This window comes from Macaca fascicularis, chromosome 2, assembly GCF_037993035.2.
Source record: "Macaca fascicularis isolate 582-1 chromosome 2, T2T-MFA8v1.1".
Lineage (NCBI taxonomy): Eukaryota > Metazoa > Chordata > Mammalia > Primates > Cercopithecidae > Macaca > Macaca fascicularis.
This window is the reverse complement of record NC_088376.1, coordinates 45,243,403-45,265,644: the sequence shown is the minus strand read 5'-3', so window position 1 is coordinate 45,265,644 and position 22,242 is coordinate 45,243,403. Positions and strand designations below refer to the sequence as shown.

At 36.1% G+C, this 22,242-nt stretch overlaps 1 protein-coding gene and 1 non-coding gene across 15 annotated transcripts in view; both read left to right on the top strand.

Moving 5' to 3' along the window:
* The window catches only part of XRN1 (5'-3' exoribonuclease 1), a 135,671-nt gene that overhangs the window by 613 nt on the left and 112,816 nt on the right, over positions 1-22,242 (top strand). For 13 of the 14 annotated variants that reach the window (XR_012430769.1, XR_012430770.1, XR_012430771.1 and 10 more), the window contains exons 2-12: positions 8,492-8,724; positions 12,782-12,879; positions 14,082-14,191; positions 14,283-14,393; positions 15,985-16,067; positions 16,707-16,794; positions 16,879-17,047; positions 18,080-18,147; positions 18,470-18,607; positions 20,736-20,802; positions 21,000-21,105. Coding sequence is in view for 9 of the 14 variants with exons in the window: in XM_005545990.4 (XP_005546047.2) it covers positions 8,492-8,724; positions 12,782-12,879; positions 14,082-14,191; positions 14,283-14,393; positions 15,985-16,067; positions 16,707-16,794; positions 16,879-17,047; positions 18,080-18,147; positions 18,470-18,607; positions 20,736-20,802; positions 21,000-21,105 (1,271 nt within the window). In the remaining 5 variants the exon portion in view is untranslated. The remainder of the gene's footprint in view (positions 1-8,491; positions 8,725-12,781; positions 12,880-14,081; positions 14,192-14,282; positions 14,394-15,984; positions 16,068-16,706; positions 16,795-16,878; positions 17,048-18,079; positions 18,148-18,469; positions 18,608-20,735; positions 20,803-20,999; positions 21,106-22,242) is intronic. The other variant, XM_074031220.1, reaches the window with a different exon arrangement.
* On the top strand, positions 19,244-19,411 carry LOC123572125 (U1 spliceosomal RNA). The gene has a single exon (XR_006696457.2). It is a non-coding gene; the product is annotated as a U1 spliceosomal RNA (small nuclear RNA).

Sequence of the window (22,242 nt, the reverse complement as noted above, 5' to 3'; positions counted from 1 at the left end):
AGAGCGCTGCCCACCCGCCCCCCGGCGCCTAGACTTTCCGACGTGGCTGACGGTTCATATTGATGATGCCTTTTGTTACTTTCTGTTATCTCAAAAGCACCACCAATCCCCCGTTGCCAAAACAAAAACTCTTGGGCGGGCTGGGGAGTGAGGCGTAGGACCTTTTATTTGGAGGCCTTGCTGTGTGACAGAGGGGGGTGGGAAACGAATTGATAGAACATTAATACTACTAATAATATTTGGCATGTACTGACCCCAGGGCAACGTTAGTGTTTAGATTCCAAAAACGTAGTTTATATATTGGAACTGTGGAAAGAGAGGAGAAAGCAGCCCTCTATTAGGTAAACTAGACTTTGGGTAATACTTTGGTGTTTGTCACATTTAATGAATTTGATAGATCTCTTGTCTGATGTTTTACAGAAAAAAAAATAAGTTTGAAATTTGTGTAGCTGATTGAATCAGTCGTGATGGGTAGTATTGTAAATAGCCTATTAAATTGTGGTTTAATCGGTATTTACGAACATGAAGGTAGTTTACTTCTGGAAAGGATTTTTTGTTGCTGGATTCCAATCAGATTTGGTAGATGAGAAATAGACTACAAAAACTTTCCAAGGTTAGTTTATCTTGAATTTATTTGAAACTTTGATTGAGTTAGATTTAGAGAAGTATTTTTTTTCCCCCGGGGAGGGCTGAAAAGGAAACCAGTACATTGCAAAAATGGAGACAACCAACTTTGGCTTTTCTTGCATCCTTCAATGAGTACCTGTTATACATCAGTCACTTTATCTCTAAAGTGCAAAAATAATGCGATGGTTATTCGGGATGATTTAATACATAATTTATTCAGTAATATTTTTATTCTGTAGTCTGTGGCACAGAATTTGGTTTGGTGAAAATATCTTAGATTCTCTCCATACTGAGGAATTTTGTTACTGAAGAATGAAAATCTTTTTAATGCAGTTTTATGACATGGACACTAAAGATAGGTTTTGTGAAAGCTTTATATAGAAACTGGGAGGAGAATTATTTTTAAATTTCACTGTAAACAAATTTTAAAATTTGGTTCATCGTTGTGATGCCTTTCAAAAATGTTTGACTAAAAAGAGACCAAAGGGTTACCAGCTTCTCTGTTAAGTAGAACTTAAAGATGGTAATGCCTAATAAGTCACAGACATTGAAAAGCTAGTCCTGAGGGGAAAGGATAGGGAGAAGAAGTGAGTTATGGGAAGTCAGTGGTGTGGCCTCAGTAGCATAGGTTTTCAGTTTCTTTGAATCATCTTGTAAAAACAGAAAGAGAAACTAGAAACCAAAGTTTAAAATCCATAAAACAATTACAACAAACCATGTGACTTGCTATCGCCGTGAAACCCAAAACATAACTAGGTGAGGCAAACTATCAATAGTCTCTAGACACAGTTGATATTGACATCTCTGCAAAAGCGAGAAGGCAGCAATGGGACAACATCTGATGAACCTTAGAAAAGGAGAATTCCAGAATAGCCAACAGTATCGACTAAAAGACTATGCTGGCCAATTAGATAGCAGTAGCTCAGAGGTGTTTTATTCTCTCCATTATTGATTGGGTGAAGGTCTACCATAAGAAAGACCAATTAGGCAGGAGTAGTTTACCTCCTGTGAACACTCAAAACTGACTTGCCAAGGTGCCATTCTAGACCAGACCCCTAAGGAAAAGGGAGTGGTATAAAATCTTACGAAAATTTTATGCTGGGAGTGGAATAAAATTTTATGAAAGGGACAAAATAGAGACAAGAAGAGAAGGAGATAGTCCATATAAAAGTGAGGCAAAGTCATAGAATCAAGAAATCTTAGAAAACCACAGAGCAAACCCATGTATTTTTTAACACTGCCCAGAAACAGCTTTGTGAACTTATATTCCCTGAACCTACTCATTCTAAAAGTTCAAGAAAATTAAATTCACATAAAAATGAGTTACAGAAATGTATTGAGATCAAATCACAAAGTTATTATACGAGAAAAAGGGACAGAATATCTCTCCAGACATAAAAACTTGCAGTGAAACAAATGCACACAAAATAGACCAAAATTATAACCACAACTGTTATCTATTTCACAATGAGTTAAAAGGCATTAAGAAAATGACATGAGACATGAAAGAACAACATATATCAATTATGAAGATGTGGGAATGAGATGACAGAGAAAATTAGAAGTAAATGAAAAAAAGAATTTCAGAGCTGAAGCCTCAAATAGAAACAAGACAAGAGCAAAAGATGCCATTTAAGAAAACAATCGGCGGTGGAAAGATGACATTTTAAAAAATAAAGTAGATTTAAAAGATTCAAGAAAAAGTAACAATAAGAAAGATGAGCAAAGAAGACAAATAATAGAGGCGCCTGAAAAAGAAAAAAAACAAAGCAGCATAACAGAATGAGTACTCAGTAAATATTTTTTGAGTGAATTAATTTATTAGCTATAGCATATAGCATATAAAATGTATATAGAAATGCATATTAAAATAGACATGATAGTATGTTGTAAAACGGTATTTTTTTAAAAAATGAAATGAAGCCTGGGATTTTTTATTTTGTTTATTTTTTATTTTTGTGATACATAGTAAATGTATGTATTTATGGGGTTCATGAGATGTTTTCATACAGGCAGGCAGTGTGTAATAATCACATCATGGAGAATGGAGAATCCATCCCCTCAAGTATTTATCCTTTGTGTTACAATCTAATTATACTCTTTTAGTTGTTTTTAAATTATTGGCTATAGTCACCCTGTTGTGCTATCACATAGTAGGTCTTATTCATTCTTTTTTTTTATTTTTTATTTTGGATACAAGGTCGTGCTCTGTCACCCCCGCTGGAGTACAGTGGTGCAATCTTGGCTCACTGCAACCCCTACCTCCCCGGTTCAAGCGATTCTTGTGCCTCAGTAGCATAGGTTTTCAGTTTCTTTGAATCATCTTGTAAAAACAGAAAGAGAAACTAGAAACCAAAGTTTTTGTATAGAAACTGGGAGGAGAATTAATTTTAAATTTCACTGTAAATAAATTTTGAAATTTGGTTCATCGTTGTGATGCCTTTCAAAAATATTTGATTAAAAAGAGACAAACGGCATGTGCCACCACACCGAGCTAATTTTTGTGTTTTTGGTAGACATGGAGTTTCGCTGTGTTGGCCAGGTTCTTCTCCAACTCCTGGTGGCCTCAAGTCATCCGCCCACCTTAGCCTCCCAAAGTGTTTGAATTACAGGCATGAGCCACCGTGCCTGGCCTGTGTTTTTTTGTTTTGTTTTAATTTAAATCTTTTTAAAAATAGAGATGGGGTTTTGCCACGTTGCCCACGCTGGTCTTAAACTACTGGGCTCAAGTGATCTGCCCGCCTCGGCCTCCCAAAGTGCTGGGATTATAGGTGTGAGCCACCGCACCCAGCCTAGGTCTTATTCATTCTTTCAGTTTTTCTTTTATACCCATTAACCTTTCCCACCTCTCCCCTGACTCCCCCACTACCCTTCCCAGCCTCTAGGAACCATCTTTCTATTCTCTATGTCCATGAGTTCTACTGTTTTGATTTTTAGATCCCATTAATAAGTGAGAACATGCAATGTTTGTCTTTCTGTGCTGGACTTATTTTACTTGACATAATGATTGCCATTTCCACCCATGTGGTTGCAGATGACAGGCTCTCATTCCTTCTTATGGCTGAATAGTACTCCATTGTATATATGTACCACATTTTCTTTATCCGTTCATTTGTTGATGGACACTTAGGTTGCTTCCAAATCTTGGCTATTGTGAACAGTACAGCAACAAACAAAAGAGTGCAGATATCTCTGCGATATACTGGTTTCCTCTCTTTGGGTTATATTAACACAGCAGTGGGATTGCTGGGATCATATGGTAGCTCTATTGTTTAGTTTTTTGAGGAACCTTCAAACTGTTCTTCATAGTGGTTGTACTAAATACATTCCTGCCAACAGTGTATGAGGGTCCCCTTTTCTCCACATCCTTGCTAGCATTTGTTGTTGCCTGTTTTTTGAATATAAGTCATTTTAACTGGGGTAAGATGATATCTCATTGTAGTTTTGATTTGCATTTCTCTGATGATCAGTGATGTTGATCACCTTGTCATGTGTCTGTCATTTGTATATCCTTTTTTGAGAAATGTCTGTTCAGATCTTTTGCCCATTTTTTATTGGATTATTAGATTTTGTCCTATAGAGTTATTGGAGCTCGTTCTATATTCTGATTATTAACCCCTTGTCAGGTGAGTAGTTTGCAAATACATTTCTCCCATTCCGTGGGTTGTCTCTTCACTTTGCTGATTGTTTTCTTTGCTGTACAGAAGCTTTTTAACTTAATGGGATCCGATTTCTCCATTTTTGCTTTAGTTTCCTACGCTTGTGGGATATTACTTGAGACATTTTTGCCCAGACCAATATCCTAGAGATTTTCTTCAATGTTTTCTTGTAGTAGCTTGTAAAGATACATAGAAATAGGAAAGAATATACAGTCGGTGGGGAAAACAGTGGCCAAATCATGCAGGACCTTTTATGCTATTAAGGATTTGTAGTATCTTGTGGGTTTAAGTGAGGAAGCAATGTGATCAGATTATGTTTTAGAAAAATAGCTAAACTGTGGTGAGAGAGGAAACTGGAAGCAAGCAGTTCTGTTGGGAAACTGAGGGTCATGGACCAGTGCAGGAGATCTGGGGATGGAGAACAGGATGAGATTACCGAAGACAGTGGAAATGATAAGATGGTAAGATTCTAGAAACATTTTAGATGTTAAATTAAAAAGAAAAATACCTCAGTGACTAATTAGATATGGGATTGGAGAAGGCAGAAAGTATAAAATAACCTTGAAATTTCTCACTTGCAAATGTAATAACTGAGAAGAGAAACTACATTATCAGTAATCTCTTTGTATGGGAGCAAAATTCTACTATATGTTCTCACTTTATTCAACACATTGGCCAATGATTAATTATTCTTTGTCTTTTTTACTAATCTGAAACCTAAGAGAATTTTTCAAATATTTCTTTTCTAAAAGGAAAATTATAGTGGGGTATTTTTTAGATTATAAAGGTAATATATGCTCATTATTTTTTAAAAATCAGATAATGCAGAAAGATATAAAAACTATTACATAGTCTAGAGGAAAGTAAAAGCTTTCATCATCCATGGTTGACCACTAGTAACATCTTGTTTTTATATACTTCCTAACTTTTCTATGCAGATGTATATGTAAATAAATATTTCCTATAAATAGGATACTTTACCTGCTGTTTTATACCTTGCCTTTGTCACTTGATTATATATATAATGCACATTATTCCATGCCAAATATGAATCTGTTTCATAATTTGTAATTGCTGTGTTGAATTCCATTGTATAGATGTACCATTATCAGTTTTCTATTTCTATCTTTTCTGTACAATACTGCCATGAATATTTTATACTTATATCTTATCATATCTGATTATTTTTCAGAATAAATTTTCAGTAGTAGAAATCCTGGGTCAAAGATACACATGTTTCAAATTTTAATTCGTACTTTGTGGTTAGTTATGCCAATTTACATTCTAGTCCCATACTATTGGGTGTAAACCCCATTTCTGTTTTTCTAGCTCCACGACTTTTCTCCAAAATTAGAATGCTAAATATTTATCTTTTAAGGTTGTATAATTAAGTCAGATAATGAATATACATATTTAGCCCAATGTTTAATATCTAATAATTGCATAATAAATGCCAGCCATTGCTTTTAATAACATATGAAATATGTGCTTCCCCAAAGCCTTGTTAATACTGGGTAACATCAGTCTCTTTAATGTTTACTAATGTGGGGAAAATTATGTGTCCTTTCAATTAGAAATTTTGGATGGTGAACATCTTTTCATGTGCTTATTAGCCTTTTGTGTTTATTCTTTTCTGACTAGTTTTGCATTTTCTGTGATTACTTTAAAAATTTGCTCTTTTTTTTTTTTTTTTTTTTTTTGAGACAGTCTCACTCTATTGCCAAGGCTGGAGTGCAGTGGCATGATCTCAGCTCACTAGAACCTCTGCCTCCCAGGTTCAAGCAATTCTCATGCCTCGGCCTTCTAAGTAGCTGGGATTCCAGGCACGCGCCACCACCCAGGCTAATTTTTGTATTTTTAGTAGAGACGGTTTCACTTTTTGGCCAGGCTGGACTTGAACTCCTGACCTCAAGTGATCTGTCTACCTTGGCCTCCCAAAGTGCTGGGATTACAGGTGTGAGCGACCGTGCCCAGCCAAAAATTTGCCCTTTTTCTTATATTTGAGAATTTTTTATGTGTTAGAGATGTTGACTTCTCATTTGCAAACATTTCCCTATGTTTTGTCATTTTTAATTGAATTATATATGGCACTTTTTAACCCTGTATATTTAAAACAATACATTTTTAGATAGCTAACTATACCATTTATTTGCTTTATGATTTCTGGCTTTTCCTACCCTAAGAGTTTCAAAATATGTGTATGTAATTTTTTTTGGTTACATTTCTCACAGTAAAATTTCTAATCCTTCTGGAATTTCTTTTGTTTTAGGGTAAGATGGAGTTTTATTTTTTATATACTGTATTTCCAATCAAACCATCTGTTTGATAATTTATCTAGGGAAAATTTCCTTTGATTCTTCTTTTTGTCTGTTTGTTTTATAGAGACAGGGTCTTACTCTGTCTCCCAGGCTGGAGTTTGGTGATGCAATCACCACTCACTGCAGCCTTGAACCTATGGGTTCAAAGATCCTCTCACCTCAGCCTCCCAAGTAGCTGGAACTACAGACACTTGCTGCCACACCCAGCTTACTCTTCTTTTTAATACTGTTCTTGGCCATTATTGCATATTTATTCTAGGAAAACTTTGGAATCGTTCTATAAAATGTAAAACATTCTATAAAATGTAAAATGTAAAAAAAAAAATTTTTTTTTTGATCAAGTCATTGGTGCTGAGGCCAGGCGCAGTGGCTCACACCTGTAGTAATCCCATCACTTTGGGAGGCCTGGGCAGGCAAATCGCTTGAGCTCGGGAATTCAAGACCAGCCTGGGCAACATCACTGGTATTTTTTCATACAAAATATATGAAAATTAATGTATGAAATTAGCATATGAAAAAGATATGAAATTAGTATGTGTGTTGGCATGTGTCAGTGGTCCCAGCTACACTGAAGCCTGAGGTGGGAGGATTGCTTGAGCTTGGGAGATGGAGGCTGCAGTGAGCCAAGATCGCACCACTGCACTCCAGCCTGGGTGACAGATCGAGACCTTGTCTCAAAAAATAAAAATAAAAATACCCCTGATGAACAGTCACACTGAGATTTTGATTGAGGTTTTCAGATTTCTTGGAACAAATAGTTAATCTTGAGTGCACTTTAAAAATCTTATGGTTACAGCTGTCGTTTCAGTTGAGCTTGTTACTCAGTAAGAACATTCTAGATGGTGTTCATTGGTTCAGAGACCAAAACTTTTTACTCCCAAAACTCAAAGGCATGCCATTTTCTCAATAGCAGGAAAATATATTGTTACCTGTACATGTTGTAAAACTTGAATTACTGTTTCAGAAGTGATTCTATTATGTTTATACAAGGAGAGCTCCTTATGTTTTTATGTTTGAAAATTCAAAGTAATTTACTTTAATGAATGTGTAAGGCAGACTCTATTCTAAGATTCTTTCATTACACTACAAAATATAACTCCTTAGTTGCACCCATTTCAGTTCCATCTTAATGTATGTTTGTTTCAGTAATGTTCCCCTTCCTCACACACATTTATTTTTTTTCTTTCTAAAAAAATTTTTGTTCCTGATGGGACCAAGAGTTCCAACACAAACGTTTAAATAGAGGAAAAACAAATGAGAGAGCCATTAAGATCTTATAAAAGCAGATGCTTGTTAGTCGGATTTTACAAACTATTAACCCACATATTACAAACAAGAAATCTGTTTTTCAGGTTTCAGTTTCATAAATTTCTTGGCATAATCTAACATTGTAAAAATTAATATAACCAATCAGTGACTGTTTCAATGAAACTAAGTATACAATTAGGCTTTACATCATATGTTAAACCTTTCGATAACCATGTAGAAACAGCCTTTTGATGTAAATGGGCTTTTTGTTACCCATTATAGAGGAAATTGAGGTCTTGAGGAGTTAATGTCAAATGGTAGGAAGGAACTAAACTAATATTTTGAGTACCAAATGAACCAAGCACTTTATTTGGTGTTTTCTTGGAGCATATTATTTTGAATAAGTAGATTATTTCCTGACAGTAAATTTGATCAAGTCATTGGTGCATTGTATATAACCAAATTTGTCACCATATTACCAATTCTTTACTTTTTTAATTCATCTGTGATTGTTTGCTCGGTTTTTATATAGTAGAATACACAAATCCTGCTTTTTATAATTGAATAATCACTTTTCCCTGCTGCTTATCTGTAGTTGATTAAAATAAATTATCTCAAGCATTTTTCTTTGTTTTTCAGATTCCTGAATTTGACAACTTGTACCTGGATATGAATGGAATTATACATCAGTGCTCCCATCCTAATGATGATGATGTTCACTTTAGAATTTCAGATGATAAAATCTTTACTGATATTTTTCACTACCTGGAGGTGTTGTTTCGCATTATTAAACCCAGGAAAGTGTTCTTTATGGCTGTCGATGGTGTGGCTCCTCGAGCAAAAATGAACCAGCAGCGTGGGAGGCGTTTTAGGTAAAACATTTATGTTTTATTTTGGAATATTATTTAGCTTAGTAAAAATACATTATTGTAAAGATAATTGATTTAACACAATCTTCTGTTCATGTTTATTTTCTGCGTAAACTCCCCCAGAAATGGAAATATCTCAGTTTCATATTTTACCAGTCAAGTAATGAGTTAGGAACGCAGTGAGATATCCTTTCTCAAAACATATGTTGGAGGTTCTTTTGTTTGTTTGTTTCTTTCTTTGTTGAAACAGAATCTCACTCTTATCACCCGGGCTGGAGTGCAGTGGTACAGTCTTAGCTCACTGTAACCTGTATCTCCCCAGTTCAAGTGATTATCGGTGCCTCAGCTTCTAAGTAGCTGGGATTACAGGCAGGCACCACCAGACCCAGCTAATTTTTTTTCTTTTTTTTTTTTTTTAAGACGGAGTTTTGCTCTTGTCACCCAGGCTGGAGTGCAATGGCACAATCTTGGCTCATTGCAACCTCCACCTCCCGGGCTCAAGTGATTCTCCTGCCTCAACCTCCTAAGTAGCTGTGATTACAGGCACCTGCCACCACTCCCAGCTAATTTTTGTACTTTTAGTAGAGGCAGAGTTTCACCACGTTGGCCAGGCTGGTCTCGAACTCCTCACCTCAGGTGATCCACCCGCCTCAGTCTCCCAAAGTGCTGGGATTACAGGTGTGAGCCACCGTTCCCAGCCAATTTTTTAATATTTTTAATAGATACAGGATTTCACTCTGTTGGCCAGGCTCATCTTGAACTCCTGACCCTTCAAGTGATCTGCCTACCTTGTGCTCCCAAAGTGCTGGGATTACAGGTGTGAGCCACCATGTCTGACCAGGTTTTGGTGTCACCTGGGGCTCTACGAATACATCACTGTAGTTACAATTCAGCAATTAGGAAGCTACTGCTGCATCTGTTAGTTCCAGAGCTACAGTGCACCTGCTAGATCTGTACTAAAAAAACTGATTCCCTGTTCCTTGCTTATCAGCACCTCCAAAGATACTGAATACTGGGATCTTCTTTACCATTGCTGAAATATACGCAGACACCAGAGCTCCAGTGCCTCAATTGTGATGCAGGCATCACCACACTTCCACCTTCCAAACCTTATATGAAGGCATCTAATTGGCAAAATCTGAGTCATATCAAGATACTTAGCTGCAGGGAAGCCTGAGAACTTTTTAACCTCCCTGGTATCAGAAGGCAAACTAGAAGGAGAATGGAATGGAAGTTGAGGGCCAATGCATTATAACCACCACAAGCATTTATTAAATACTGTGCTGGTATTGAGCACTACATTTTTCCTAGAAATCCCCTAGTCAGTTTTCTGCCATTCTCTATAGTAATGACCTTCTCCATTCATAATTCCCTGTTTTACTTGTTTCTAAATCTGCCTTCTTTTATCCCCACGATGCCACTAAAATTTCCTGACAAGATTACAGCTAAATCCAGGCCGGGTGTAGTGGCTCACACCTGTAATCCCAGCACTTTGGGAGACTGAGGTGGGTGGATCACGAGGTCAGGAGTTCAAGATCAGCCTGGCCAAGGGGGTGAAACCCTGTCTCTACTAAAAATACAAAAACAATTAGCCAGGCGTGGTGGTGGGCGCCTGTAATCCCAGCTACTCAGGAGGCTGAGGCAGAGAATTGCTTAAACCCGGAAGGTGGAGGATGCAGTGAGCCGAGATCACACCACTGCACTCCAGCCTGGGCAACAGAGCAAAACTACGCCTTTTAAAAAAAAAAAAAAAAAAAAAAAAAAAAAAAAGATTATGGCTAAATCCAAAGAATAATTCTTTCTTCAACTTAACTTCATTTATCCACAGCATTTAACAATGTTGACCTTTCTTTCTTGAACTTCTCCCTTTCTTTGACCATCATGTAACCACATTCTCTCTTTGTACTTTCTTAGTTTCCTTGTCTTCTTTTGTTTCTCTGCTTTTCTTAAATATTAATGTTTCTTAAGTTTCTGTCCTAGGCTCTGAGTGATTTCATACAATGGCTTTGATTACTGTATCTCTGCTGATGACTCCAAATTTATCTTTCTGGTGGATCGCTTTCTCCTGAGCTCCTATATATCCAAATGCCTACTGAATGTCTCCTTTTGGAAACCCCAGATATACTTCAGGGTTAACATATTTAGAACTGAACTCATCTTCCCCTTAGAACAGCCTGCCCTCTGTGTTTCCTATTTCAATGAATGGCAACACCTGCCACTAGCTACCTAATCCAAAAGTCCCAAGAGTTATTTGGACATCTCGCTCTTCTCATTCCTCACATCCAATCCTCTTTATCCAGTCTCAGATTTGTCACATCTATGTACTTTTCATCTTTAATGCTACGATCTCAGCCTAGACTACCATTATCTTAATCTAGATTACTTCAATAGTCTTACCTTATTCCTGTCCCGTTTTCTTTATTGCATCCAGATTAAACATTATGGCTGTTTAATTTTCTGCCTCCCCACTAGAATGTAATCTCTGAGAACAGAAATAATTTTTTTTTTTTTTTTTTTGTGGAGAGTGTTGCTCTGTCTTGCACAGGCTAGAGTGCAGAGGTACGATCTCAGCTCACTACGGCCTCTGCCTCCCAAGTTCAAGCGATTCTCCTGTCTCAGCCTCCCGAGTAGCTGGGACTACAGGCACACACCACCACACCGGGCTGATATTTTTTTGTATTTTTAATAGAGGCGGGGTTTTGCCATGTTGGCCAGGCTGGTCTCAAACTCCTGACCTTAGATGATCCACCTGCCTCGGCCTCCCAAAGTGCTGGGATTACAGGCGTGAGCCACCACACATGGCCAAGAATAATTTCTCTTTTGTTATATCCCAAGACCTTGTGACATAACAACATTGAATAATCGTTTGGTCAGCCAAAGAAGGAAGGGAAGAAAAGAGGAAAGAAGACATTGCAGATAATACAAATGAGTTGGTATCCTCAGAGTTTTTGTTATGTTAAAGAGGTTGGTAGAGAGAGGTTAAACATGAAGAAGAGTTTGTTCATCACAGAAATAGAATTCTGTGGGGCACAGTAGATGAAGCTGGTAGCAAAGCTGTAGAAACTACACTCAAAGTAGAGCTTCCTAACTTGTATGCCATGTGGCATGCTGGTATGCTGCAAAGGGGTTACAGTAGAAGTCAGACAGGTAGTAGGACACCCATATTCAAATACCAGGTTTGCCTGACTGTAAAACTCAGGTTCTTTCTAGTAAATTCTGTTGCCTCAAAAGTGTGATGATTTGGCAGTTGATTTCATTAATGTCATTAGGCTTTCATTTTAAATGTTTTTAGGAAACACAGAGATAGGTATTTCAGTTTTATAATTGTATTTTTATATAATCTTAGGGATAATTTTAATGATCTTAAAAGTATACATTAAATGATTAAGGTCATTAAATGTCATTATCATTAGATGTAGTATATATAAAATGAACATTTAAAGCTATATTTTGCTCTTATTTTTAGAATGAATTTGCTATATATTTGTGACAATAATTATGTTTTTAACGTTCTGTTAAAATGTCCTACTTTTGTATTCCTAATCTGAAAAATTCAATTTTTTTTTTTTTTAAATGAGACAGGGACTCACTTTGTCACACAACCTGGAGTGCAATGGGTACAATCATCACTCATTGCAATCTCGAGCTCCCGGGCTCATGGGGTCCTTTTGCCTCAGCCTCCCAATTAGCTGAGACTATAGGCACATGCCCCTGTACCTGACTAATTTTTTTTATTTTTGTAGAGATGGGATCTTCCTTTGTTGCCCAAGCTGGTCTTGAACTCCTGGACTCAATTATTCTTCCCACCTTGGCCTCCCAAAATATTGGGGTTATAGGCGTGAGCCACTGCGCCTGGCCTGAAAAATTCAGTTCTTTAAATAAACAAAACAAGCCTGAGGCTCATTTTTATCATTCATAATCATTTCAAAACTTGGGCGTTTTGAACCTTAAAACTGATGAATTGCTATTTTAGTTATAAAGGCACCTACATAGCAGTTTATATAAAGATCTTCACTTTTTTTCAGAAAACTTAAGGTACTTTTTTCCCTTAACCTTTAAGGTCAGCAAAGGAGGCAGAAGACAAAATTAAAAAGGCAATAGAGAAGGGAGAAACTCTTCCTACAGAGGCCAGATTTGATTCCAACTGTATCACACCAGGTAAATTCGCTGGGAGAAAAATTGTGACAGAATTGAAATATAAATTGAAAACTTGGTTTTTAAATGAATTTTACTTTCTGTGCTCTATTTATTTTGGCCTTAGGGTACCATTTACTGTATTCTCCCACTTACGTTTGCTCATGAGATGGTTTGGTCACCTTGGTCATAAATACTCCTACAAAAACTGTAGAGATTTTCAAATGTAGATAAATTAGAGCACATATGGACAGGAATCTCCCAGGTGTACAGAATTGCAGACCTTGAAGAAACTTATGTTTGTATATCTTTCTGTCCTAATCCTGCCATTTATTTGTGTTAAAACAGACTCAGTGAGGTTGTAGCTTATCAAGTTGATGTAGCTATATTGTGGTAGTGAGAGTAAGGAACTGATTCTCCGAGTCCAGTGCACTTACTACTCTGCTTCTCAAAATTGATTAAGATTTTTATGACTTTAAGGAAAATGAATTTATCAGTATTATGTTTAATTTTGTATGCAGCAGCATACTCTATACTTCTACAACCTTTGTCTAACGTCATTATAATTCTTTACTTCGAATGAAAATCTTAAAATCTAACTTTCTTATTAGTTCTTTACTAACAGTGGTAATTTGCTCTTTCTTTAAGTGCATTGGTCACACATTGCTCAGTTTAACAACGGTTTTATCCTGATTGTGGTTTTAGACTGTATTGCTTTTGACTATTGACCTTTCCCAAAATGTAATCATTGTAGACTCAGGTTCCAAATTAGTAATAATTTTTCAGAGTAATAATTTCAGTAGTAATATTATTATTATTATTGACAATCTGATTTAAGCTGCAAGCCTTAAAAAAAAAAAAAAAAACTTCAGAATTCAGCAGAAGAAATAGAAGGTTGAGGTTCATTAGAGAGTTCAAACTCAGCCCTTATATGAAAATTCCTGAAGCACAGTGCTGAGTCACTAGTAAAATTCCTTGACTTTCCCTATGTGACACTGATTTTATTTAGGGGGACTAGTGACATTAGAAACAGTTGTGATATTTGCAAGGAAAAGGTACATTACTTGTTTTTCAGGATAAGCAAGAGAGCTTTTGACCTTCTTTGGAGATCCCATACCTACCTAGCTATTCCCTGCATGCTCAGATTCAGTTATGTGTTGTCACTGAGAACTTAAATGTTTTTATGTCTTTCTTAGATTAACCTTTTTAAAACTTATTATTTTTAGGAACTGAATTTATGGCCAGGTTACATGAACATCTGAAGTATTTTGTAAATATGAAAATTTCCACAGACAAGTCATGGCAAGGAGTTACCATCTACTTCTCAGGCCATGAGGTTATTATCTTTTTATTTAAAGAGTTTTAAAAAATTATTTAATATTCTCAAGCGTACCATATTACTGCATTTTTAAAAACATTTTATTTAGACTCCTGGAGAAGGAGAGCATAAAATCATGGAATTTATCAGATCCGAGAAAGCAAAGCCAGATCATGATCCAAACACCAGACACTGTCTTTATGGTTTAGATGCCGACTTGGTAGGTATAATTTTTATTATTATAAACTTACGCATAGATAGTTAAATATCTAAGAGATTTCATTTTGTACAGGAAGCTTACTGGCTGTGGCAACAAATATTGGAGACATCATAATAATTGCTACTTCTATCATTACCAAAGTTCTAAAAATCATTGGAAAATGAGCTTTTTAGCCATAGTTTATGACCAACAGGTCTCTCTAATTAGTCTACAGATGTGACTAATCCTAGTGCTGTGAATATTTTGCCGTGAATACTTTGTCGAGGTCAGAGAAGTGGGGCTGCCTTTTCACCCTCAGGCTTAATACATGGTTTTTGATACCTCCTGATCTGAAAACTCCATGTTCCAAGTACCTTTACTAGACTTTTATTTATTATGGAAATTTTCAAGCATAAACAAAAATAGAAAAGGTAATGTAATGAACATTCTATGCCCTTCATCTGACTTAAATAATTTTAAATTTCTACCCCTAATCATCTGTCTCTTCTCTCTCCTACCCGCTCCCCGCCCGATTATTAAAGCAAATCCTAAACATTTTATCATTTAATTTATATATGTTTCATAATGTTTCTTTAAAGGATTAGGGTTTTGTTTTTGTTTTTTTTTTTAGAAAAAAATACATAACCACAATGCCATCATCCCACGTAAAACAGAAATTAACAACCCGTTCTTTATCTAGAAATAACCAGTTAGTATTATCATTTCCCTGATTGCCTCATAAATGTTTCATTTTGTTCTTGTTTGAATCACATGAAATAAACAGTATGCAAGTACATAGCATTTGATTGGTATGTCTCAACAGACTATTGACTTACTTGGTAATAGAATACTGTGTGAGAGGCCGGGCATGGTGGCTCATGCCTGTAATCCCAGCTCTTTGGGAGGTCGAGGTGGCCAGATCATCTAAGGTCAGGAGTTCAAGACCAGCCTGGCCAACATGGCTAAACCGCATCTCTACTAAAAAATACAAAAATTAGCCGGGCATAGTGGCAGGTACCTGTAATCCCAGCTACTCTGGAGGCTGAGGCAGGGAGAATTGCTTGAACCTGGGAGGTGGAGGTTACAGTGAGCCAAGATCGCGCCACTGCTCCAGCCTGGAGTCCGTCAAAAAAAAAAAAAAAAAAAGAATACTATGTGAGAAAATTAACTGAAAGTGCCCTTTTCAATTTTTTTTGTTTTTCCTCTGACTTTTCATATACCTGGGCTATCCTGGTCTCCAAAAGAGTCCTGCATTCTTTGGTCATAGAAAAGCTGCTACCTCTAATTTCTAACCAGTTCCCCCACGGCAAGTAGAAATATGTGAAACCAAGAGGAGACTTTTGGGATTTGGAGGAATAGGAAGAGGAGAGGGGATAGGGGATAGGGTAATGGTTATGAAAAGCATGTGAGCTAAGGTGAACATATTTTTCTTAGAAAAGTACACTTTATCCCATTCATAAGCTACAAATAGATCATGTTTTGTTATTTGTTTATTTAATGTGCTAATTGTTTCTTATTCTTCCTTGTGTAGAATTGTTTTTTAATTGCTTTTGTGAACCTAATATTATTAAAAATAGGAGAACAAAAACGTTTCTTAATCATTTTTCAACAGATTATGCTTGGATTAACAAGTCATGAGGCACATTTTTCTCTCTTAAGAGAAGAAGTTCGATTTGGTGGCAAGAAAACACAACGGTAAATGATATAGCATGTATGTTGGAAGAAAGAAATTATGCCTGGATAGTAATTCTTTAACAGATATATGATTTGTAAATACTTTCTCTCATTCTGTAGGTTGCCTTTTCACTACATTGATAGTGTCCTTTGATGCACAAAAGTTTTTTATTTTTGTTACAATCCAACTCATCTGTTTTTCTTTTTTTTAAGAGTTTTCAAGTTTTAACTTTTATGGTTAGATCTTTGATTCATTTTGAGTTAATTTTAGTGTGTGGTGTAAGGTAAGAGCCCAACTTCATTCTTTTGCATGTGGATATCCAATCTGCCTTGCGCCATTTGTTGAAAAGACCAGCCTTAAATGGACTAGATCTCAGCGGTTTCTTATATCTACTATATGTTATTTAGGACTTCTTAATTCTGAGAATCCTTCCACAGAATACATAATGTAAACCAATTGTTTTGAACTTTAACATGTGTTATCTATTATCATTGCAGTTGTATTTTTTGCTTTGTTACCCTTCATCTTTCATATAAATTGTATGCCTTAATTACAAGGCCTATCTTCTGATGATAATTTTGATTTAAGCTTTGTTACGTTTTTAAGCTGGGACCTTAAAAATACAATTCACTGTATCTTGGTCATCTGACTAATTCCAGGGTATGTGCTCCAGAAGAAACTACATTTCACCTTCTACACTTGTCTTTAATGAGAGAGTATATTGATTATGAGTTTTCAGTATTAAAAGTAAGTATTAATAAAGCCATGGACCAAGGATTTCCGTTGCAGCAATTTTCATTGCATTTGACTTTGTTCTCCATTTTACTGTAGGAAAAGATCACATTTAAATATGATATTGAAAGGATAATAGATGATTGGATTTTGATGGGGTTTCTTGTTGGTAATGATTTTATCCCTCATCTACCTCATTTACATATTAATCATGATGCACTGCCTCTTCTTTATGGAACGTATATTACCATCCTGCCAGAACTTGGGGGTAAGAAGAATTTAATGATCTCTCGAGGATACTTTAATTTAGTACCATCTCACCCTAAAAATGTGACTTAGTTTAGTAGATTATTGCATGCACAGCTAAAATAGAAAAACATTGAGAAATTATTTTGGTCTAAGGTGCTAACCTCTGAGGTTGTCATTTTCAGTGATTCACGGGGAAAGAAAGTGAACAGAGTTAATGAACCTCACTTATTGATAGCTAACTGATCTTTGTCTTTATTTTTTATTATTTATTTATTTTTGGGACGGGGTCTTGCTCTATTGCCCAGACTGGAGTGCAGTCTCTGCCTTGTGGGTTCAAGCTATGCCTGTGCCTCAGTCTCCTGAGTAGCTGGGATGACAGGCATGTGTCACCATGCCCGGCTAAGTTCTGTATTTTTAGTGGAGATGGGGTTTTACCATATTGACCAGGCTGGTCTCAAACTTCTGCCCTCAAGTGATCACCTGCCTTGGCTTCCCGAAGTGCTGGGATTACAGGCATGAGCCACCACACCCGGCCTAGTCTTTGCCTTTAATTTCTTAAGAAAGCCAGCGTAATTTATTGGTTTTACCTTTTTCATATTTAAGCATAGAAATTCAATTTTTTTGAATAGATATGCATCTGAGTGTTTAATATGAAGCAGTGATTTTTCAGTGAAAACAGAAAATTGACAAGCATAGTGATACTGAATAAAACAGACCACAGGGTAGCAGGACATCAGTCCTTAAGTTAACATATCAAATTGAATGATCTAGATATATTATAGAACATATTTAATTAATTGTTACCAAATGTTGGATGATTATTCTGTGGAACCTGGAATTTCTTATATTTGGCTTCAATACTTACATGTTGCATATTATAGTAGCATAAAATTCATAGAAACTAGGGCCAGTTTGTATATAGTCCAACACTGTTTTTTCTTGATTAGTGCTGTAGAACGTGAACATTCAACATTTTGTAGAAAGAATTTTGTGGAATTGTTTAGAAAAAATGTCAACTTTTAGTACAGATTTAAATTTTTGTTTCTTTTAGGTTATATAAATGAAAGTGGGCATCTCAACTTACCTCGATTTGAGAAATACCTTGTGAAACTATCAGATGTAAGTAACTAGAAATTTTTGTTTTCCTTTCGCAGAGTAGCTATCAGTGGTCAGTCACCAATTACGTAATAACATAAGAAAGGGGTTTTATAATTCTATTCCAGTTGCTCATTCAGTATAGACACTTTTACCTAAATTAATTTTATTTTTATTTGCTTTCTATTTGTATTTTTAGAGTCACACATGAGGTTTCCCACATTTACAAAAGAGTAACATTCTCCAATTTCCTATACCCCAGTAGTAGTCACTGTTATAAGTTTGATTTGTATTTTTCTAGATATACTTAAATTATTTTAAAATAAATTTAAATATTTTTGTACAGTTTGATCGGGAGCACTTCAGTGAAGTTTTTGTGGACCTAAAATGGTTTGAAAGCAAAGTTGGTAACAAGTACCTCAATGAAGCAGCAGGTGTAGCAGCAGAAGAAGCCAGGAACTACAAGGAAAAGAAAAAATTAAAGGTGTCTATTTTTTTAGGTGTCCTTTCATTATTTTAACTGTAACGGCAAAAATTATATTCTTTGTTTCTCATTTTTCTTCTTATGATTTGGGATTGCCTCGTTTTATTTCTGTTTCTTCCTCTCTATAGGCATTTCAGAAATTGGTTTCTTTTTTTCTATTAGCTTCTATCACTTAACCAGGTCTTCAATAATCAGTTTCTTATTTTTACTGTTGAAGAGGTACATTGTGTTTTATGTTAATAAATGTGGAAAACATTTCTAAACATGAAAGCCCAGAAAATTATTTATCTTTTTTAAAAAATGATTTAAAACATGTTATTAAAAATAGTTATTTAAGGCCAGGTACAGTGGCTCACACCTGTAATCCCAGCACTTCGGGAGGCAGAGGTGGGTGAATTACCTGAAGTCAGGAGTTTGAGACCAGCCTGACCAACATGGCGAAACCCCATCTCTACTAAAAAAACAAAAATTAGCTGGGTGTGGTGGCGGGCACCTGTAGTCCCAGCTACTTGGGAGGCTGAGGCACAAGAATCGCTTGCACCTGGGAGACAGAGGTTGCAGTGAGCCAAGATCAGGCCACTGCACTCCAGCCTGGCTGATAGAGTGAGACTCTGTTTCAAAAAAAAAGAAAAACAATTATTTAAAACCTGACAGGGAGGATACCATGATCATGAGGGTGGTTTTCCCAGGGCGAGATTTATCCATTGCACTCTGGATGTGCTGATGCCCTGCGATTTCGCCAAATGTGGGAAACTCAACTGCATGACTTATGGTAGTGGAGGACTGCATTCATGCTTTCCCCTGGCAATTTTTTTTAATTAAAAAAAAAATTGTTATTTTAAAACAATGGACTAGTTTTTAAAATGTGGATATTTATAGCATTTAATGATATGAGATATTAACTAGATCAGTGATTTTTCTCTAGAAATGATTTACATATAAAATACAATAGTCTAACAGTAATGGCAAAAACCACAATTACTTTTGTGCAAACTTAGTAGCACAGTATCTAGTAAATGTTATGTGCTTAATAAATGAATAATAGAATCAATTAGAATATGATAGTGCCCTGCAAAACATCTCTGATAATCTCCAAAGAGTGTCTTGTGTTAACTTGAAAAGTAAACCTCTTGTGAAAATTCCTTAGCCTCTCCATAATTATTGGATTCTGTTGTTGTTTGTTTGTTTGTTTGTTTGTTTGGAGATAGTGTGTCGCTCTGTCACCCAGGCTGGTGTGCAATGGCACAATCTTGGCTCACTGCAACCTCCACCTCCTGAGTTCAAGCGATTCTCCTGCCTCAGCCTCCTGAGTAGTTGGGATTAGAGGTGTGCACCACCACCCAGCTAATTTTTATATTTTTTTAGTAGAGACGGGTTTTCACTATGTTAGTAATGCTGGTCTCGAACTCCTGACCTTGTGGTCCGCCCACCTCGGCCTCTCTTAAGTGCTGGGATTACAGGTGTGAGCCACCGCGCCCGGCCACGATGCTGTTGAGTTTCTTACTGTCCTCGCTGTACTGGTTCTATTTAGGTTCAAACCTAACGACTCTTGCTCCAGGAGGGGCAACTGACCTTGTTTTCTGTAGTGTAGTCCTTCTCCCTACTTAGCTCCTCCTCACTGAAACTTGGCAGCAGTCAGTCTGCATTCCACTGGTTTTTGTGTGTGGTGTTTTTTTTTTTTTCTTTCTCCCCTAAGAAAACACGTTCTGCAACTTTTTGGGAACCTGTACACACAAAACTTACCTGTCAGTAATCCCTGGTTTCCCCACCACAATTTGGTCCTTAAACTTCACCAGTCTTCCAGCCATATGCAGTTAACTTTAGAGACACTGTACAGGAATAGCCCAGACACAGGAAGTTTGTAGAGGCCATAAGTTGGATGAAAGAAAGGAAATGGGGATAAGGGAGTAGGAAGAACTAAAGAGAGTCATTGGCAGTAGATAGGAAATCAGAGAATAGAGGAGAGAAAGGATTGAGATCACAAGGGAGGAAAAACAGGTGGGCAGGATATGAAGGATGTTATAACATGGAAGAACTATAGAAAAGCAAATGGGTGCATGGAAGAGAAATAACATCTTATTTTGAAATGTATCTTACCATTCATTTTATGTTGATTTACAATTTATAGGGCCAGGAAAATTCTCTGTGTTGGGCTGCTTTAGACAAAAATGAAGGCGAAATGGTAACTTCTAAGGGTAAGTACGAAGTATATGTTTTGATATGTTACTACTTTGACAGGATAGTTGTACCTTTTCTTTATTATTACGAATTTTGGGTGGAACAGATTTCTGTGATAGCTTATAAGCATCAACTTGGATATGCATTTATCAAATCATTAGGTGGAAAAACAGGCTATTCATAATTGTCAGTCACTATCTTTCTTTTTTCCCAGATAATTTAGAAGATGAGACTGAAGATGATGACCTATTTGAAACTGAGTTTAGACAATATAAAAGAACATATTACATGACGAAGATGGGGGTTGACATAGTATCTGAGTACGTTTTTGCCAATGCTTTTATTTTAAAATAGAAAAAATCAGATTTTACAGTTATTCAGAAAACAACGTAATTTTGATAAAGTAGTGGGAGAAAAAGGATTTTTTGGTTTCATTAATTATTGTATATGTTTCAACTAATCTGGTTTTGAAGAAGATGGTATTAATTCTGACTTGTATTATATTACTGTGATAAAAATTGCTGAAGAGAAAATGATCCTTATATATAAGGATTTTTGTTACAAAGTTGTTTATAATAGTAAAAAATTAGAAATAATCTAAATGTCCAGTAAGAAGGTTCATCATAATTGGCCACTGCTTCTTCATTACAGTCACCATCTCTGTCACCTCTTCCATCTCCAGAATCTGCAGAACTGCTAAACTGGTACTTGCAGAAAGTTCATAGCAATTTGGAAGGATGCTTATAGTACATTATTAAGTACAAATTGTAAAGGAAAGACATGAAATCGTACATACAGTATGCTCTCGTTAACACTTAAAAAAACCTAGATACAGAAAAAAGACCGAAACACTACAAAATGTAAAAGTGATGGTTATAAGATGATAAAAATGCTGTTCTTCATTATCCAGATTTTCACTCATGAGGAAATAGTTCTTTTATAATAAAAAAGCAATTATTTTTCATGATAAAAAACATACCTCCCAGAAATACGTAGTTATGGAATTTTTAAGTGAATCCTTTTGCCTTTAGCCCAGGGCTCTGTTTTGTTTTGTTTTGATGATTTGAAGACTTATTTTACCCAAACTTAGAAGATGGCGTTTGGTTTTTGACAAAGAAAGGATTAGAGGGAATATTGTTCACATACAGCACTTCTGAATGTGTTCTAGCTTCTGTAACCAAATTTTAAGATCTTCCTGATTTTCTCCTTTGCTTCTCTGAGATATCATCCCATATAAAGAAGATTCCCATCCCTTTCTCCCGTCTCACCCCCACTATTTAAGAGAGTGGTAGTGTCACTATGGAAAGCTTCATTGGGTAAATCTTCAAACCAAAGTTGTGGTACATTCAAAGCTTCATTGGGTAAATCTTCAGACCAAAGGAGTGGTACATTAACTGAGTAAATATGAATAACAGGTTTATCTAAGTTGGTTTAGGAAAACTATAATATAACAAGAT